General features: G+C 44.5%; 1 protein-coding gene across 1 annotated transcript in view; it reads right to left on the bottom strand.

Moving 5' to 3' along the window:
• The window catches only part of ABCA4 (ATP binding cassette subfamily A member 4), a 221,770-nt gene that overhangs the window by 45,592 nt on the left and 156,417 nt on the right, over positions 1 to 19,761 (bottom strand). Inside the window, exons 32-37 of the mRNA XM_033916873.1 lie at positions 17,543 to 17,637; positions 16,980 to 17,012; positions 15,980 to 16,085; positions 15,794 to 15,868; positions 11,705 to 11,874; positions 4,343 to 4,520 (exon numbers count right to left, since the gene is read on the bottom strand). Coding sequence (XP_033772764.1) covers positions 4,343 to 4,520; positions 11,705 to 11,874; positions 15,794 to 15,868; positions 15,980 to 16,085; positions 16,980 to 17,012; positions 17,543 to 17,637 — 657 coding nt within the window. The remainder of the gene's footprint in view (positions 1 to 4,342; positions 4,521 to 11,704; positions 11,875 to 15,793; positions 15,869 to 15,979; positions 16,086 to 16,979; positions 17,013 to 17,542; positions 17,638 to 19,761) is intronic.

The following is a 19,761-nucleotide window of genomic DNA, read 5'->3' as shown; positions in this document are numbered from 1 at the left end:
CTCGTTCAATCTGGATTGAGGAGATGCACCCAGATCACATTTTCAACTCTGTGCAGCGGCTTAAAAATGATCAAGCCAACGTGATTTTCAAAGGCAAAGTAACCAAGACCCTTCCCTTTGAAAATTAGGTACAGGATCTACAAATATCTAGATGGACAGTTTGAAGGCTGGCTCCTGTGGTTTGAAGTGTTCTGGGCAAGTCACTTAATCCCCCATTGCCCCAGGTACATTAGATAGACTGTGAGCCCACCAAGACCGATAGAGACAAATGCTTGAGACCTGACCATAAACCACTTAGGTTATAAATAAAGAATAAATAAGTTGCTCATAAAATGTTTGGGGACCCCTGCCATATACCTTCCAACTGAAATGCAGCTCTCTGCAGTGCCTCAGTTTTAAGTAGCAGTCCTGAGAACGAGGTACAAGAAGTTGTTCAGCAGACGGTTCCAGCTCCGGAATCAACAGTACGGCCCACCCCTAAGAAGCACAGAGTGGTGGTCATCGGAGATTCGCTGCTGAGGGACACCGAGGGACCAATCTGCAGACCAGACCTACAATCTAGAGAGGTCTGCTGTTTGCCAGGGGCCAGGATCCGGGATGTCACCGCTTGACTTGACAGACTCATCAAGCCCCGAGACCACTTCCCCCTGATTCTAATCCACGTCGGAACCAACGACACCGCCAGGAGCACCCCAGACAGCATACCTGAAGACTTCAGGGCCCTGGGGGAGAAGCTGAGGAGAATGGATGCGCAGGTAGTCTTCTCCTCGATTCTCCCAGTGAGGGGCAAGGGCAGAGCCAGAGAGGATTGAATACAGAGGGCTAACGACTGGCTGCGAGGATGGTGCAAGGAGATGAACTTTGGGTTTCTGCACCATGGAGAAGCATTGCAAGGGCTACAGGGACACGACGGGCTACACCTGACCAGAAGAGGGAAGAATGTCCTTGGACACCGTCTAGCCCGCCTACTTCACAGGGCTTTAAACTAGGTAAGTCGGGGGAGGGTACAGGCACAAACAACATACCTGGCGAACTAAACTGCCAATACTTTTTTGAGGCTGAGATAAGTAGTCACCGAAATTCTAGGTCTGGGTCAGGAGTGAGTGCACACACTTTCGAGTCGGGAGTAGGGTCACATCATATTTATGGGTCACATTGTAATTCTGGGTCTAGGGGGAGTACACACTGTAGTTCTGGGTCTAAGGAGAGCACAAATAACACACATAATGCTAAAGGTGTTCAAGTAGCTCAAGCAGGAATATCCCCATTGAGACGTAACAAAAATACAACATGTAGGGCTATGTACGTCAACGCACACAGTTTAGGAAACAAGATCCTAGAATTGTAAACAGAAATAAGGAATGCCGACTTGGATGTGGTGGCGATATCAGAGACCTGGCTCACAGACTCCCACGGGTGGGACATGGTCATACCGGGTTACAACTTGCTTCGCCGGGACAGGGAGGGCAGAATGGGAGGAGGTGTAGCATTATATACTAAAGATGACATTAAGGTCACGAGAATCTCAGATGTCCAGTATACTGGGGAATCCCTTTGGGTTAATTTAGCCAGAGGGAAGGACAAATGCTTGTATCTTGGCGTAATTTACAGACCCCCAAGACAACAGGATGACCTGGATATGGAAATAATCGGAGATATAGAAAATATCACCTTGCGTGGGGACACAGTATTGCTAGGTGACTTCAACATGCCTGATGTGGATTGGGTTACACTTACCTCTGCTTCCGGCAGCAGCAGGAGGCTATTAAACTCTATGAAGGGAGCAAGACTCAGGCAACTGGTGTTGGAACCAACAAGGGATCAGGCAATACTGGACCTGATACTTACCAATGGAGAAAGTGTCACAGAGGTCTCGGTGGGCGACACATTGGCCTCCAGTGACCACAACATGGTATGGTTCAATATCAGGAAAGGTTTCACTAAATCTACCACACTGACCAAGGTCCTCAAATTCAAGGACACAAACTTCAAAGAAATGGGAGACTTCGTTCACCAGGCGCTACAAAGCCAAGCAGAAACCGATAACGTGGAAGAAATGTGGTCGACTTTGAAAGCCACCATACAAGAAGCAACAAACCGCTATGTTAAATCAGTAAGTAAACGGCGAAGGAACAATAAGCCACAGTGGTTTACTGCGGAGATCTCAGACCTCATCAAGGAGAAGAAAAAAGCATTCATCTCTTACAAACAATCGGGGAAGCAGGACTCTAGAGCAGACTACCTGACCAAATCAAAAGCCGTCAAAACAGCAGTCAGGGAGGCTAAATTCCACATGGAGGAGTCTCTGGCAAAGAACATCCAGAAGGGAGATAAATCCTTCTTCAGGTATATCAGTGATAGAAGAAAAAACTCAGGCGGGATTGTACGTCTTAGGAATCCAGACGGAGACTATGTGGAAAAGGATTCGGAAAAAGCCCAACTATTAAATGAATACTTCTGCTCAGTCTTCACCCGAGAAGCGCCGGGGCTTGGCCCTCAGCTACAGACAAGGGTTGGCTCAGTTGACCCATTTAGTAACTTTGAGTTTACGCCCAGCAGTGTCTACGGTGAGCTGTCAAAGCTCAAGGTTAACAAAGCAATGGGGCCGGACAACCTGCACCCCAGGGTGCTTAGGGAGCTGAGTGATGTCTTGGCGGAGCCACTGTCCGCGCTCTTCAACCTCTCCCTTAGTACAGGCAGCGTCCCGTTGGACTGGAGGACGGCTAATGTCATTCCACTCCACAAGAAAGGCTCAAAGATGGAGACAGCAAACTACAGACCAGTGAGTCTAACATCGATAGTGAGCAAACTAATGGAAACTCTAATCAAACACCAATTGGATAAGATCCTGGATGAGGAGAATCTACGGGATCCCCGACAACATGGATTTACTAAGGGGAGATCATGCCAATCCAACCTGATCAGCTTCTTTGATTGGGTGACGGGGAAGCTGGATATTGGGGAGTCCCTGGACATCGTGTACCTGGACTTTAGCAAAGCATTCGATAGCGTACCACACCACAGGTTGCTGAGCAAGATGAGTTCTATAGGATTAGGTGACACATTGACGAAATGGGTTGGGAACTGGCTTGGAGGTAGGCTTCAAAGGGTGGTGGTGAACGGCACCCCCTCCGTAATGACGGAGGTGATCAGTGGAGTGCCACAGGGCTCAGTCTTGGGCCCAATCCTATTCAACATCTTTATAAGGGACTTGGCAGAAGGGCTTCGAGGTAAAATAACATTATTCGCCGATACCGCCAAACTAAGTAATGTAGTGGGCAAATGCACAACAGACGAAGATTCAATGCCCGACAACATGATGCACGACCTACTCCTACTGGAGCGCTGGTCTAGGACATGGCAACTCAACTTCAATGCCAAAAAATGCAAAGTTATGCACCTGGGCAGCCAAAATCCATGCAAGTCTTATACCCTTAATGGCGAGATCCTAGCAAAAACGGTAGCAGAACGAGACTTGGGGGTAATCATAATCATAATCGTCAGTGAGGACATGAAGTCTGCCAATCAAGTGGAACAGGCTTCGTCAAAGGCAAGACAAATCATGGGTTGCATCCGAAGGGGTTTCGTCAGCCGTAAGGCGGAAGTCATTATGCCATTGTATAGATCCATGGTGAGGCCCCACCTGGAATACTGTGTGCAATTCTGGAGGCCGCATTATCACAAGGATGTGCTGAGACTGGAATCGGTGCAGAGAATGGCCACCCGGATGGTCTCGGGACTCAAGGATCTTCCATACAAAGAACGGCTTGACAAATTACAGCTATACTCGCTCGAGGAGCGCAGAGAGAGGGGGGACATGATCGAGACGTTCAAGTATCTTACGGGCCGCATCGAGGCGGAGGAAGATATCTTCTTTTTCAAGGGTCCCACGACAACAAGAGGGCATCCGTGGAAAATCAGGGGTAGGAAACTACGAGGTGACACCAGGAAATTCTTTTTCACTGAAAGGGTGGTTGATCGCTGGAATAGTCTTCCACTGCATGTGATCGAGGCAAGCAGCATGCCTGATTTTAAGGCCAAATGGGATCGTCACATGGGATCTATTCACAGGGCAAAGGTAGGGGAGGGACATTAGGGTGGAAAGACTAGATGGGCCATGGCCCTTATCTGCCGTCTATTTCTATGTTTCTAAAGTTCAATTTGTACCAACCTCGCTGGCTGAGCTAGGAAACAAAAACCTATTTCATAAGCCTTTTAGCGTCATGCTATTATTCGTGAGCATGGGAGCTGTGGATGTCCCAACAATGCTGCAGGACACTGTCATTTCCTGACAGAGTTTTGCAAGGCCTAAACTCCCAGATGAAAGCAAAGCTCCACTTACAATGTCCCACATGAAGACGCTCAGCCAGTACACAGTGGGGGTGACTCCACTGACAAACTGAAGGTGCTTAGCTTTGCTCACTCTTTCCTGGATCAGATAGAGAACAAAACTGGCTGGGATAAAGGACATGGCAAAAACCACACAGATAGCGACGATCACATCAATTGAAGTGGTAAGCCTGAAACGAAAGAACAGACAATATTCAATCGATATTATAAGTACATCACAGACAGTTCATCCAACACTTCATCAGGAGATTAGTGATTTTCACCAAGTATTATTAATGTTTTTATCAACACACAGTAAGTAACTGCAGCACCCAATAGGCATTCAGGGTAGGGTTGCCAGATGTCCAGATTTAACTGGCCATGTCCTCTTTTTAGAGGACATGCCCAGGCGTCTAGACGGCTTTTCAAAACCCAGCACTTTGTCTGGGTTTTGAAAAGCTTTCAGCTGTAAGTGGAATTGGGAGGGCATCTACACATGCGTGGATGCAATGTGGTAACATCAAGTGCATTCATGTGTGTGATGTCATCGCGTCTTACCTGCGCATGTGCAGATGTCCTCCCGATGCCGCTCCGAACAAGTAAATAGGTTGAGGGAGGTGGGGCTGGGGCAGAACGGGGCAAGTCCGGGCAGAAATGGGCGTGCCTGGGGGCTTGGCCATGGATCCTAGGGGATGTCATTTACCTGGATACAGGTTCAGGAGAAGTTCCACAGGAACTTAAGTAATGTAATGTAATGTAATTTATTTCTTATATACCGCTACATCCGTTAGGTTCTAAGCGGTTTACAGAAAATATACATTAAGATTAGAAATAAGAAAGGTACTTGAAAAATTCCCTTACTGTCCCGAAGGCTCACAATCTAACTAAAGTACCTGGAGGGTAATAGAGAAGTGAAAAGTAGAGTTAGAGGAAAAATAAAAATAAAATAAACATTTTAACAAGACAGCATTGATCTAAATACTTTGGAAGGTAGAAGAGAGGAGAGAAAGGAATAGAAGCAGAAGGGGGAGCCGTTGAACAGTAGAATTCTGGAGAAATTTAAATGATAGAAATAGAACAAAACAAAGACAAAAGGCAAAACAATAGATAAGATTAAAGATAAATCATAAGCTGGAAAGAAAAATAAAATAAAACTTTGTCTTCAATCCACGATTTCAGAGTCAGTGATGAAGTGGAGCAAGTAAGTTTAGGAGGAGCGATTGACGTTTCCAGAAAGGGCTTCTTCAGGGAAGAGAATTGGCCGATAGTCCCAGGATGCCTATGTCTCCTTCCCTGCGATGTTCTCCCATCCATGCATTCCCTCCCAGACACACTGCCCATGCCTCAGCCGCTCCAAGAAGTAAGAGAAGAGCTTCCCATCCTGATATGTAAAAATTGGACACAAAACACTGAAGACTTTAAGAGCAAAATCTTCGAGATTTATTATAATAAATGCAAAGTAAATATCAAATTATATGAAAATTCCTCTCTTAAGCAGTAAGAGAACAGCTTCCCGTCCTGATATGTAAAAAAATCCAGATTTTACTTCTGTAAAATCTGGTAACCCTAGGGGGAAATTCTGTAAATGGAGTCTAAAACGATAGGTGCCTATATCTTGTCAATCATACTTAGGTGCCTATTACAGAATCGCACCTAACTTAAAACTTAGGCGCCTGTAATGTAGGCCAGGGTTTTAAAAGTCTACATTATAGGTGGCTAAGTCCTTTAGAGAATCGCACCTAGCGGACCTAAGTCTCCTACCCTAAACACTCCTACTTTGGAGTTAGGCGCCATTAGGCACCTTAAGATAGGCGCCTATCTTTTGTAGAATTGCGCCTAAGAAGATAGGTGCCTATCACCCAATTAATTATTATTTTTTTCAATTATGAACTTCTTAAAGCTCAAAATTGAAGTCAATTGACTGATTATGTTTAGGTGCCTATCTTTAGGTACTTATAGAATTTCTCTCTCAAAGTACAATGAAAGAAAAAAATCATTTCTGTTGCACTATATTTCTGTATGGAATCTGGAAGAAATTTTAAACTATTTTACATGATGGGGGTAATATTCAGCCTGTTTCGGTAAGCACCTTATAACTGTGGGCTGACCTAACCCCAAATATTCAGTACTGGGGCATACACAGCTCCCAGTATCGAATACCTGGGTATGCCCATTGATCTGAAAATTAACTGGGCATCAGCTGATATTCAGACCAATTCCCAGTTCACTCAGCACATAAAGTTAGGACGCCAGTTTTGCTGTCCTAACATTGTGCATTTACTTAGCTAGTTAGACTGAATATCACTGCTAACTAGCTGTTGCCCCTTTTCCCTAACTCCACCCCAGTCACCCTAACCCAGGGATCTCAAAGTACCTCCTTGAGGGCCGCAATCCAGTCGGGTTTTCAGGATTGCCCCAATGAATATGCATTGAAAGCAGTGCATGTATATAGATCTCATGCATATTCATTGGGGAAATCCTGAAAACTCGACTGGATTGCGGCCCTCAAGGAGGGACTTTGAGACCTGTGCCCTAACCTAACCAGTTAGGGGAAGGCTTCTTAGTGGTGATTGACAGCAGTACTACCCAGTTAAGTGCCACTGAATATCAGCTGCCAGCTGGCTCAGTAGGGTTTAGCCATGGCATTGCGTTCAATTCTGGTTGCTGTATCTCAAAAAAGATATAGCAGAATTAGAAAAGGTTCAAAGAGGGGTGACCTCTTCTAATATGAGGAAAGGCTAAAGAGATTAGGGCTCTTCAGCTTGGAAGAGAAATGGCTAAGGCAGGATGTGATTGAGATCTACAAAATCCTGAGTAGTGAAGAAAAGGTAAAAGTGAATCCATTTTTTAATCTTTCAAAACTTACATAGACTAGGAGGACACCCAATGGAGTTACAAGGAACTCTCTTTAAAACAAACAGGAAGAAATATTTTTTTCACTCAACAAATAGTTAAGCTCTGGAATTCGTTGCCAGAGGATGTGGTAACAGCAGTTAGCATAACTGGGTTTAAAAAAGGTTTTGACAAGTCTGCTATTGAGATAGACATGAGGAAGCCATTGCTTGCTGGGATTGGTAGCATGGAATGTTGCTACTATTTGGGTTTCTGCCAGGCAGTGGCGTACCTAGCATATGTAACACCCGGGGCCCATCATTTTTTGACACCCCTCCCATCTATATGAAAAATATGATTTTTAGTAACAATCCACATATCGCACAAGAGTGTACCTAGGAAAAGGCAGCATCTTAAACACTGCAGTGAGCACTAGAACACCAACACATACATTGTAAAACTAAACAAGCCAGATCCCGCACAGTCAATTGATCCTGCAGTCAATGCCAACTGAAAACTATGTTCTTTTCATACTCACAGAACAGAGATACACCCTCACCCAATATGGAATAATCACAAACTAAAAATAAAAATATGTAGACAAAAGTTAAACTGAACTGCCAAGAAACCAGACTCTGCATACAATGCAACACCACAACATCACAAAAACAGTAACACATGTCCTCTAATACTGTGCAAAATATAAAGGCAGTAGATGTAAATTTGAAAAACTGATACATAACAATCACAACTTTACAAATTAACAAATAAAAATAAAACAAATAATGAGAAATAAGAAAATACCATTTTATTGGACTAATCCATTTTTCAATCAGCCTTCAGAGGCCAAATCTTTCTTCAGAACAATACTGTTATGGTATCCTGTCCTTACCTGAGGAAAAGGGTTTAGTCCAAAAAATTGCCTTATTTCCATTTCCTATTTATAAAATTTTATCAATGCTACTTGATTCTAAGTAAAGCAACAACAACAAAAAATCTTTCTACCTTTTGTCGTTTCTGCTTTAATCATCTTCTCTATGCTCTCTTCTTTCTATACAGCGTTTGTCCTCTCTCCCTTCCATGCAACATCTGCCCTCTCTTTGCCCCTTCCACCCAGCTTGTGCCCTCTCTCTCTCTACCCCTTCCATCTACTGTCACCCTCTCTCTGCCCCTTGCATCCATGTCCACCCTCTCTTTGCCCCTTGTATTCACTGTCCACCCTCTCTCTGTTCCATATGGCATCTTCCCTCTTTCTATGTCCCTTCAATAAACTATATAACCTGTGCCCTTTCTTTCCTTTGTACATGATTCATTTTGGCTTCACCCCCCTCCCCTATGCTCTGGCATCTCTCTCTTCTCCTTTCCTTCCTTCCTTCCCACTCCATCCCTTGGTCTGGCATCTCTATCTCCTTCCCTTCTCTCCCCCCCATGCCCTGGCATCTCCCTCCTAACTCTCCCTCTGGCACCTCCTCTCCTTTCTTTCCCTCTGGTCTGGCATTTTGCCTCTTTTAGTTTCCCTTCCTTCCCCCCATGCCCTGGCATCTCTCTCCTCTCTTTCTGTCTCCCCCTCCCACTCCATTATCTAGCATCTCTTCTCCTTCCTTTCTCTCCTTTCTTCCACCTGGTCTGGCATCTGCCTCCTCCCCCTCCCCCTGACATCTCTCTCCCCCCCCTCCATGGTCTGGAAGCTCCTTTCCTTTCCTTTACTTCCATGGTCTTGGCATCTCTTTCCTCTCCCTTCCCTGGTGTTCCTTCTCCCCTCTCTCTCCCCAGTTGGGTGCAGCAGCAGCACTTCTCTCTTGCCCCCTCCCCAATTGGATGCAGCAGCAGCAGCATCTCTCTTCCCCCTTCCCCCTTGGGTGCAGCAGCAGCAGCATTTCTCTTCCCATCGGCGGAGTCTCAAGCTTCCCTCCATCGCTGACCTCTTGCTGCTCTTCCTTGCTTCGGGCCTTCCTCGTTGCCGGGTCCTACCTTCGTGGAAACAGAAAGTAGGTAGGACCTGGCAGCCAGGAAGGCGCGATGGAAGGAAGAGCAGCAAGACAAGTTTTAACTTCCCTCCGTCGCTGACCTGTCTCCCTTAGCTTCCCTCCATCGCTGACCTTAGCCCTAGCGAACTCATGTGCTCTGGGGCTCGAAAGTGTGCATGCCTACTTCTCTTCTCCCCTCCCCCCCCCCCGGTTTCGGAGGGAAGAGAAGGGAAGTTGGCAAGCACACCTTAAAGCCCCTAAGCATGAGTTTGTTACAGGCTAACGTGGGAAATTGCCAAGCCGGTGAGAGGCGGGGGTTGTTTTTTTAAAAAAATGTTGAGCAGCACCAGGATTCATGATAGATGGCAGCCGGGCAATCATCTAAATTAAAAGGCCCTAGGGCAGTGGTAGGCAAACTCATTAGTCAAAAGAGCAAAAATCAGCAGTACAACGATTAAGATTTTTTTTGAGAGCCATACCCTGTGCCCGCTTGCGCTACAACGGCTACGTCAACCCGACTGACACCCCACACGTCCTCATGTAGTTGAAATAGATTCGTGGCAGAGCCAAGAGAATGACAGGGGGAAAAAATTTGTCTCTGCCCCCTCCCAGTGAGCTCGGTCCCCATCCCTGCAAACCACCTGATTCCATCCACACAAGCCTTGAATTGTTTTATATTGAAATTATTATATTAAAGTATAAAAAGAAACAATATTCTATATAATTGTCAATTTATAAATCAGCGTCCTCAGCCCACTCTCTCTCCACTTTCCTTCAGCGCACGTACATAAAAACAAGCAAGTAATTTTATATCATTTTCATTCTATTCATTCATAGAAATTAAAGTCTAAATAATGCCAATCACATAACAAAACATGATTTTACAAAAATAATTCCCTGCACAGTCAAGCCTGCAAGGATTACTAGATGTCTTTCAGCAGCTTCCCTCACTCCCTCCCCCTTACCTTCGTGGCCAAGTCAAAATGATCTACCAACAATAAAATTTTAAAAACACAAAGCACACTGTACGCAGAGAAAATGTTAATTATCATTTATATTCCGCGGGTTTTCAAAGAGGTCAAGGCAGATGACTTTATGCAATGTTACCTCTGTAACAACTATACAAAAATAGACATATACCCCCTCCCTTTTTACTAAACCGCGATAGCTGTTTTTAGCGCAGGGAGCTGCGCTGAATGCCCCACACTGCTCTCGATGCTCATAGGCTCCCTGCGCTAAAAAACGCTATTGCAATTTAGTAAAAGGGGGCCATAGTGCAAAATATAGACAGCATATATAAATTCTCAAAACGGACACATTTTGATCACTAAATTGAAAATAAAATCATTTTTCCTACCTTTCTTTGGTAATTTCATCAGTCTCTGGTTGCACTTTATTCTTCTGACTGTGCATCCAATATTTCTTCCCTTCTTTCAGCCTCCTGTATGCTTCCTCTCCTCCAGACCTCATTCACCCTGCCCCCTTCTTTCTTTCTCTCTCCATGCCCCCTTTCTTTCTGTATGTCTGTCTGTCTTTCTCTCTCTCTCCGTGCCCCATTTATTTATTTCTCTCTCCATGCCCCCTTTCTTTCTGTATGTCTTTCTCTCTCTCTGTGCCCCATTTCTTTCTTTCTTTCTCCCTGCCCCCTTCTTCCTTTCTTTCACCCTGCCCCCTTTCTTTCTTTCTCCCTGCCCTCCCCACCCCCATGCCACCGCCGCTGGGGAATAGGCTGCCACTGCCGCCATCGGGAACAGGCCGGCGCCGAGTTCGCCTTGCTTCTCTTTCCCGCGGGGCCGACCAACTCTCGCTGCCCGACGGAGAGGACATTCTGGGCCAGCCAGGAAGCGATTGGCTGGCCCAGAACGTCCTCTCTGACATCAGAATTGACGTCGGGCGGCGAGAGTTGGTCGGCCCTGCAGGGAAGAGTGGCAGTGGCACTCAAGTGGCTAAAGAGCCGCAGTTTGCCGGCCTAGGGAGAACACTGGAGGGTGGCCAGCTGTGGACCCCCTTGGGGCGTGCACCCCGGCGGACCGCCCCCCCCCCTTTTTACGCCACTTCTGCCAGGTACTTGGGACCTGGATTGGCCACTGTTGGAAATAGTATACTGGGCTAGATGGACCATTGGTCTGATCCAGTGTGGCTATTCTTATGTTCTTATGTGAGCCAAGTACAGGACAATCAAGTCATTGTGATCTCACTTATAAGTTTGGCTTTAGGCATTGGTGGAATGTGGCATTATGACATCACAATTTCAGCTCTGGAATGTTGCTACTCTTTGGGTTTCTTTTAGGTACTTGTGACCTGGGTTGGCCACTGTTGGAAACAGGATACTGGGCTTGATGGACCATTGATCTAGCCCAGTATGGTATTCTTACAAGTATGTTCTAACTGCTCAAGAGGCTCTCCTGCCTAGTTAAAATCTTTCAAATACTGACCCCAATAAGTATAAAGTCCTGTAGGAGTGATAAATCTAAAACTGCTGCACTTAAGGGACTTTTGAAAAAGAAAGGGGGCCCTGCTATAGCATCCAATAATAATAAGGTCAGGAGTGTACAGACAGCAGACACAGTGCTTACACAGTGACCTCAGAGAGCTGGCCCTTCGTGAGGTTCAATGGATGGCTCTCTGTAGTGATTCCAAATTCCTCAGGATCATTGCCTTTCTGTAAGCTAGCACGTAGTATGGCATTGTTGGCTACATTTAGAAAACTGACCATGGCATGCCAGCCCTTGTTGTTAAACCATACCTACAAGAGAAGAAATGTTCCATTAAGTTATCAACTTTATTCAACAAATTACTTTTATGTTATGGCTTCCCTCACCATTTAATACTTATTAAGTAGTTATTATTATTCATGATTTGCTTGAGGGTAGAATGAACTGGTCAAACATGATGGAGAAGACTAGCAGGAAGTGTTTATTTAGGTACAGAGCAAGATTAATACATAGACAAATCTAGACATTTGCCTAGGGCCCAAGTTAAAAAGGGTCCTGCAGACATGCCAAGTTTCCTGTGTAAGAGCAGCAATGGCCAATCAGGGACTTCCTTAGGCTAGGGGCAAGGGACAGACACTGGACGGAAGTGGAGAGGAGAGAGGCAGACATTGGTTGGAAGGGGATAGAGAAAGAGGGCGTATGCTAGTTGGAAGGAGGGGATAAAGAAAAAGGCACATGCTGTTTGGGAGGGGGGGAAGAACATAGAGTTAGTGAGATACTGGGAGGGGTGGAGGGAAAAAGATGTCAAGCTATAGGTAGACACTGTGAAAAGAGGGAACTTGAGGCATAGATATAGGTATGTTAGGTGCTGTTGACTCATGTTTGAGTCCTAACGACTTGATGAAAATCAACCTTAGCTCACTCCCAGTATCTGTTACTTATGTTCCTGTACCCGCTGTGCGGAGCACCTTTAGCTCAAATCTCACAAACATGCTGACTTTCTTCATTTTAAATTTATGCTGACCTCCTTTAATTCTGCACTTTCATGGGTCAAGCATGATTACTACATCCAACTAGCTTACTCCCTTTCTTCTAACCCCCGTTGTCTCTTTACCATGCTGAATTCCCTCCTCATAGTGCCCCACACCTCCGACCTCTCCTTCTCTCTCTCCCCAGCTATGACTGATTACTTCCATGACAAGGTCCACAAGATCGCCCTTGACTTCAAAGTCACATCCTTCTCCCCTACCCACCATCCACTCTCCTGAACTTCAAAACTCATACCACCCCTTCACCCAAACAACTCAGGAAGCTCCTCTTGCCTAGTCTCACCCTCTTGCCCCTCCGTCAACTAATGCTGATTTTTCTTCCTTCTCTGAAATCACAGAGGAAGAAACTGCACAACTTATGTCTTCTGCCAAAGCCTATTAAATGCCCCTCGGACCCTATTCCCATCCCTCTACTTGACCCCATCTCACATACTGTTATCCCTCCCATCTGCCATATTCTCAACTTATCCAGATCCATTTACACTGCAACTGTCCCTGCTGCCTTCAAACATGCGGTGGTTAAGCTGCTTCTCAAAAATCCCTCACTGGACCTCACTGAACCCCACTGGATTAATTCCATTTATCTGTTTTCTTATTTACTTCTTTATTTCCACTTGTATTTCTTTTTTCTTTTTATTTTTTAATTCAAAACAAAGATTAGCATACCAGTGCACAATTTTTCTTCTATGCAACCCCCAAACATCTCTGAACAAATCCCCCTCCCTTCCTACCTACATGCATGTTACCAAAAGCAAAAAAATAAATAAATATAATTTTTTTTCTACCTTTTGTCTTCTCTGGTTTCTGCTTTCATCATCTTCTTGTCTTCTTCTCTTCCTTTCATCCACTGTCTACCCTCTCTCTGCTCCTTCTATATGGCATCTTCTCTCCTTCTATGCCACTTCCAGAAACTGTATGCCTCCCCCTTCCATCTCTCCCTTCACCCCCCATTGGTCTAGCATCAATCTTCTTCCCTTCCCTCCTCCAATGGTCTGGCATCTCTCTACTCCCCTACCCTCTCCCACACCCCCATGGTCTGGCATTTCACTCCTCTCCCTTCCCCCCACTTCCATCAGCATCTGCCCCCTTTCTCTCCCTCCACCACCCTTCCATACCACCCTGCCCCCTTTCTCTCCCTCCACCACCTTTCTATGTGCCTTTCTCTCTCCCTCCAAACAAATGCCATGCAGCAAGGTCCCGCAATGACTGCACCTGTCGGCTCTACTCAGGAATAAGTGATGTCAGATGGTGTGGACCGGCAGATGCAGGGAGTTGCGACATCACTTATTTCTTCCGGAGCAGAGCCAGCAGACGCAGTCATCGTGGGACCTTCCTGCACTTCAGTGCGGCTGCCAACTCTGCTCCAGAATAAGTATGGCAGTCGCGCTGAGGTGCAGGTCCCATTGTAGAGTAGGGCGGGGGGTTCTGGACATGGCTGGCTGTGCACCTGGGGGCGGTCAACCACTGCCTCCAGCAGCGTTGGCAGCAGCATTGCTGGAAGGAAGTTTGTATGTTGGCAGGGAGGGGAGGGTGGATGACGCGACACTGCTGCTGGCAAATCCAGCGAGGGTGAGTCCAAACAGCCCTACAGCACCATACCAGCGGACCCCTCTGACCATTTCGGGCCCTAGGCATGTGCCTACCGGGCCTACCCTTAATCTGGCCCTGTTTGCCTGTCCAACTATTGCCCTGTCTCCCTTCTTTCGTTCCTATCCAACAAACTGCTAAGGCATGTCACTTCTATCTCTACAACATCACCAAAATTTGCCCCTTCCTCTCTGAGCACACTACCCAGACCCTTGTCCACACTCTCGTAACCTCATGCTTAGATTACTGCAATCTACTTCTAACTGATCTCCCGCGGTGCCATCTCTCTCCCATGCAATCTGCAAAACTCTGCTGTATGACTTATCTTCTACCAACCTCGCTACACTCATTTCACTCATCTCCTTAAATCACTTCACTGGCTCCCTATCTGCCTTTGCATACAGTTCAACTCCAATTGCTGACCTACAAGTGTGTTCATTCTGCTGCCCTTCAATATCTCTCCTCTCTTCTCTCTTCTTATACACCTCTCAGAGAATTCCGTTCTTCAGATAAGCTGCTCTTAGCTGTACCCTTCTCATCCAATGCAAGTTTCAGACTTCGTTCCTTTCATCTAGCTGCCCGCTATGCCTTGAATAAATTATCTGAGTTTGTCCATCAAGCCCCTTCACTTACCTTGTTTAAAAGCAGACTAAAAACCCACCTTTTTGATTTAGCATTCAATCCATAACTCTACTCCCCACTGCCCACCGTTCCCGTCCCCGCGGATAACCACGGGAAACCATCTTCATGTCATTCTTTAAGGAGAGAGGGAAGAATCAGAATATAATTGGGCACAACCACTGACCCGCAAGCTTTGCTTTGAAGAATGCTGGTGTAGAAGGACCGAGGTTGAAATAGACACTAGAAAATGACATGGGATTATTTCCCGCGGTTATCCGCGGGGACGGAAACGGTGATGAATTTTGTCACCGTGTCATTCTCTAATTGTAAGCTCTTTCGAGCAAGGACTGTCTTCTTTGTGACTCTGTACAGCACTGTGTATGTCTGGTAGCAATATAGAAATAATTAATAGCAGTAGTAGTAAATTTTTGTGGCAGAATACAGAGGTAGATTGTCAGGCCTTCCCATCTGCTGCTGCCCAGATGGGTGGTACATCGTTAGTCTGACATCTCCACTGAAACTTGTCCACCTTGGGAGGCCCTGCTGGTAGTGAAACTACAGACGGTATAGCTTTCAGCTTCACAGATGTGCGCAAGCCCCAATGGGACGACAAGCCTATGTGCCATGAGGTAGACATTGTGAAAAGAGGTAAATTAAGGACCGGATAGTAAGAAATAATTTAATCTATACAGAGGCAGAAAATAAATTTTAAAAGCTGAGAGGAAAAGGAGGATAGAAAAACGACAGACAGGAAATCCTGGCAAGAAAGAGAAAATGAGGAAAGCAGAAACCAGAGACTGGGCCTGTTAAATTAAAAAAATAAATAAATAAATAAAAATAAGTGCAGTCACTGGTTTTGTCTAGCAGCTAGAAAAATGGGACCAAGGGGGACCAGAGATTTGGTTTAGATTAAGATTAGAGAAACAAGTTTCCTAACCCACTGCTGGAGTTTTTACAGACCATCATCAGATACCTTAATATTTTCTTCAGTTTCGAGATACTTAAGGAAGTTCTGCATTTCTCCAGAGACGGACCGTGTAGTATGTCCCTAAAATAATGAAAACCAGCCTAGATTTGATATTTTGCCATTGATCAGGAATTCATTTTGATAATTCCACCAACACATCTTTGTTTTTTCATTCAATCAAAATTTCCTTACCCCAGTGATGTTCAATATTTGACCAAGTTGAGTGAAAAATTCAAGAATTTCTTCAGCAGTGATTTGGAGAGCTGGAAGTCTTCCGCCCACTGAAATTCCTCCATACCTGTCAGCAAATGATAGAGAAATCAATGGAAGAAGGTTGACTTGAACTGCAGGCACTCAAGTCTCTTCTGAAGACAAGAGAGAGCGAGAGAGAGACATGGCCAAAACATGTACGTGTCGGGTTTAACAGTGAATAAACAGATTGAGCATGGCAAGTTGCCTCTTTTGTCTTCTTTTGGCCTAACTCTACTAGCGCATAACTCAGAAGGGAGCATGGCCATGGGCACATCAGGGCACTCCAAAAAGTTGTACAAGTAGTTACAGAATATTGCCTCAGCGCACCAGCGTTTACATAGGCTTCAACAGACTAAGTCTGGCACAGAAATCAGCGCCAAGTGAGATTCTATAAAAGGCGTGCTTTTTTTTTCTGTTACCAAATTTTGAGCTCCATTTATAGAATTCCGTCCATAGTACACACTTTTTTCATTAAAAAGACCACTATTTACAAATGTATGCTCCCTTAGAAAAGTGTGCACTAAGGGGAAAGTGTGGCATAGTGATTAATGCTATAGCCTCAGCACCCTGAGGTTGTGGGCTTAAATCCACACTGTTCCCTGTGACCCTGAGCAAGTCACTTAATCCCCCCATCACCCCAGGTACATTAGCTAGATTGTGAATCCACCAGGACAGATAAGGAAAAATGCACGAGTACTTGTATAAATTCATGTAAACTATTCTGAGCTTCCTTGGGAGAATATAGAAATTGAATACATATATAATGAACACTCTTAATGACATTTATATGACAAAACCCCCCACAAATATTTGGGATGCCTACTTCTACAAGACACAACTAGTGTATCACATGTAGTATGAAGAATTCTGGCTTATAGGAAGTCATTCTTCATGTAAGCCAAAGGTGAGTAGCTGGGTAGGATAGCAAAGAGTTTCCTACCTCCGCTCGTTGACCCAGTACTTGCTCTTCAAGCTATAAAAGGAAACATTGCAATTATGATTTTTTTTCACTTTTATTTATAAAGATCTGTAACACAGCAATGTCATACAACACACATGACATAGGACATGCATTATACAATGTTCAATTGTCAATACCATAAAAAAATACATTCCAATCACTTAGCATTTCTCAAACTCAAACATGCTAACTAGTAACTTTCTCTGCTCACTCTCTCCTCTCACTTCCCCTTTATGGATGCAAAACAAAACCTTATGTGGGACTGTAGTCGTGTGTGCACTGTTGCTGGTTTCCCTCCTTCCCCCCTTATGATTTAACTTCCTGTTTCACTTAAATGTAGACACCATGTTGTAGGATGAGGTGACTATTGTGTAAATTATGCACATACATAAGTACAGGTGTAAATATGTGCACATATTCTCCCTGAGATAATTTTACAGAGGAACATAAGTTATGAAGCCGTCTTTGTGCCCAGTTAGATAATTACCCTCCCCAAGTGCATTTAACAAGCAGGTAAAGGGGAGACATTCCTTTGCACCTACCTGCTTCTGATAAGGTTAGGATATGTTTTCACTAGGAAATCTGAAATGTTTCTTCCTGTGAGATCCTGCAGAATTTCTGAACTCGGTTGCGTCCTCTGCAGTGAAAAAGGGGGAAGCAAATGATCCACAGCAGTTTTTCTCAAAATGTGTGGCTGCCCTTAGTGGTATGTCTACATGCAGTGCACTAGTAAACGGGTTTAGCGTGTACCAGCAGGGGGGCTTTCCCGTACGTTAAGCCCATTTCTATTCCACCCAGGAAATAGGGAAATTTCCAGTTGTTCTCTTTCAGGCCATGTGCTAATATTCACATTAGCACATGTAACCTGAAAAAAAAAATTGACGGGGGAGCAATTACCACCTCCTATTTAGAAGGCACTAAGAGCTCCTAAATTATGGATGTGTTAACTAGTTTGTGTGCAGAGAGTGGTAGAAATCTGGAACGCTCTCCCGGAGGCTGTTTATTTATTTATTCAATTTTCTATACCATTCTTCCAAGGTTGCTCAGAACGGTTTACATGAATTTATTCAGGTTCTCAAGCATGTTTCCCTGTCTGTCCTGGTGGGCTCACAATCTATCTAATGTACCTGGGGCAATGTTACAGGGGGAAACACCCTCCAGGGATTAAAGACAAAGTTAGATAAGTTCCTGCTGAACCAGAACGTACGCAGGTAAGGCTAGGCTCAATTAAGGCACTGGTCTTTGATCTAAGAGCCATCACAGGAGTGGACTTCTGGGCACTTTGGACCACTGGTCTGACCCAGCAGCGGCAATTCTTATATTCTTAGTTGGGCATTCTGTACACATGTCATGAATGAACTGATGGGTGAAGACAAAGACTGCATCTGAATTCAAGAAAGTGTGGGACAGGCACGTGGAATCTCTTAGGGAGAAGAGGAGATAGTGGATGCTGCAAATTGGATGGGCCATTTGGCCTTTATTTGCTGTCATGTTTCTATTAATATAATGAATATACAGAAAACTAAATGGGCTGATGAAGATTATACAGTGATCTAGTTCTCATGAAGCTATGTGAGCAGCTCACCTCTGATGGTCCAATAATAAAAAATTATTATCTGTAGGGTATATGGGTAACATTCTCAACCTCTGACATGTCCCCTCCAGAAGAGAAATACAAAAAAAGAAATACCATGTCTAAATAGGTAATAGGTAATGTCTGAAATAGGTAGGGAGGGATTGGGGTTTTTTCTATTTTATTTACATTTGTCATATTTATTAAATGTATTACATAATATTTAAATCATTATAAAATATGAATATAAGTATGATATATTGTACTTAAAGTGTTCATGAAGAAAATCAAGTGTGTATTTATAAGATTATATGAATTTTTCTGATACACTTGTTGTAATATGCAAAACTGAATAAAGAAATTAAAAAAAAAAAATACCATGTCTAGTATGCAAACAAATCACGTACCACAAAACACTTCAATGCCATTTGCGCTAAGCATTTTCACATGAGCTAAGCACGTGTTAGGGCAGGGGTGCCCACACTTTTTGGGCTTGCGAGCTACTTTTTAAATGGCCAAGTCAAAATGGTCTACCAACAATAAAATAAAAAAAAAAAACCACAAAGCACATTGTACACATAGAAAATGTTAATTATCATTCCTATTCCAGGGTTTTTCAAAGAGGTCAAAGCAGATGACTCTATGCACTATCACCTCAGTAACAACCATACAAAAATAGACAAATATACCTCCCTTCCTTTTTACTAAACCACGATAGCAGTTTTTAGTGCAGGGAGCTGCGCTGAATGCCCAGCATTGCTCTCGACACTCATAGGCTCCCTGCGCTAAAAACCTCTATTGCGGTTTAGTAAAAGGGGACCTTAGTGTAAAATATAGACAACAGTTATAAATTCAGACACATTTTGATCACTAAATTTAAAATAAAATCATTTTCCTACCTTGTCTGGTGATTTCATGAGTCTCTGGTTGCACTTTCTTCTTCTGACTGTGCATACAATCTTTCTTCCCTTCTTTTAGCCTGTATGCTTCCTCTCCTCCAGACCTCATTCCTTCCCCCAACTTTTCCTTCCTCTTCCCTGCCCTTTCTTTCTCTCTGCCTCCCTTTCTTTTTTTTCTGTTTCTCTTCTTTCCTTCTGTCTCCCTGCCTGCCCTTTTTCTTTCTTTCTCCCTGCCCTCCCCCAAACCACTGTCACTGCCATTGCCATCGGGGACCAGGACCCAAACGCC

Source organism: Geotrypetes seraphini, chromosome 12 (genome assembly GCF_902459505.1).
Source record: "Geotrypetes seraphini chromosome 12, aGeoSer1.1, whole genome shotgun sequence".
Lineage (NCBI taxonomy): Eukaryota > Metazoa > Chordata > Amphibia > Gymnophiona > Dermophiidae > Geotrypetes > Geotrypetes seraphini.
Note: the sequence above shows the minus strand (reverse complement) of the source record. Positions and strands in the feature narration are given on the sequence as shown.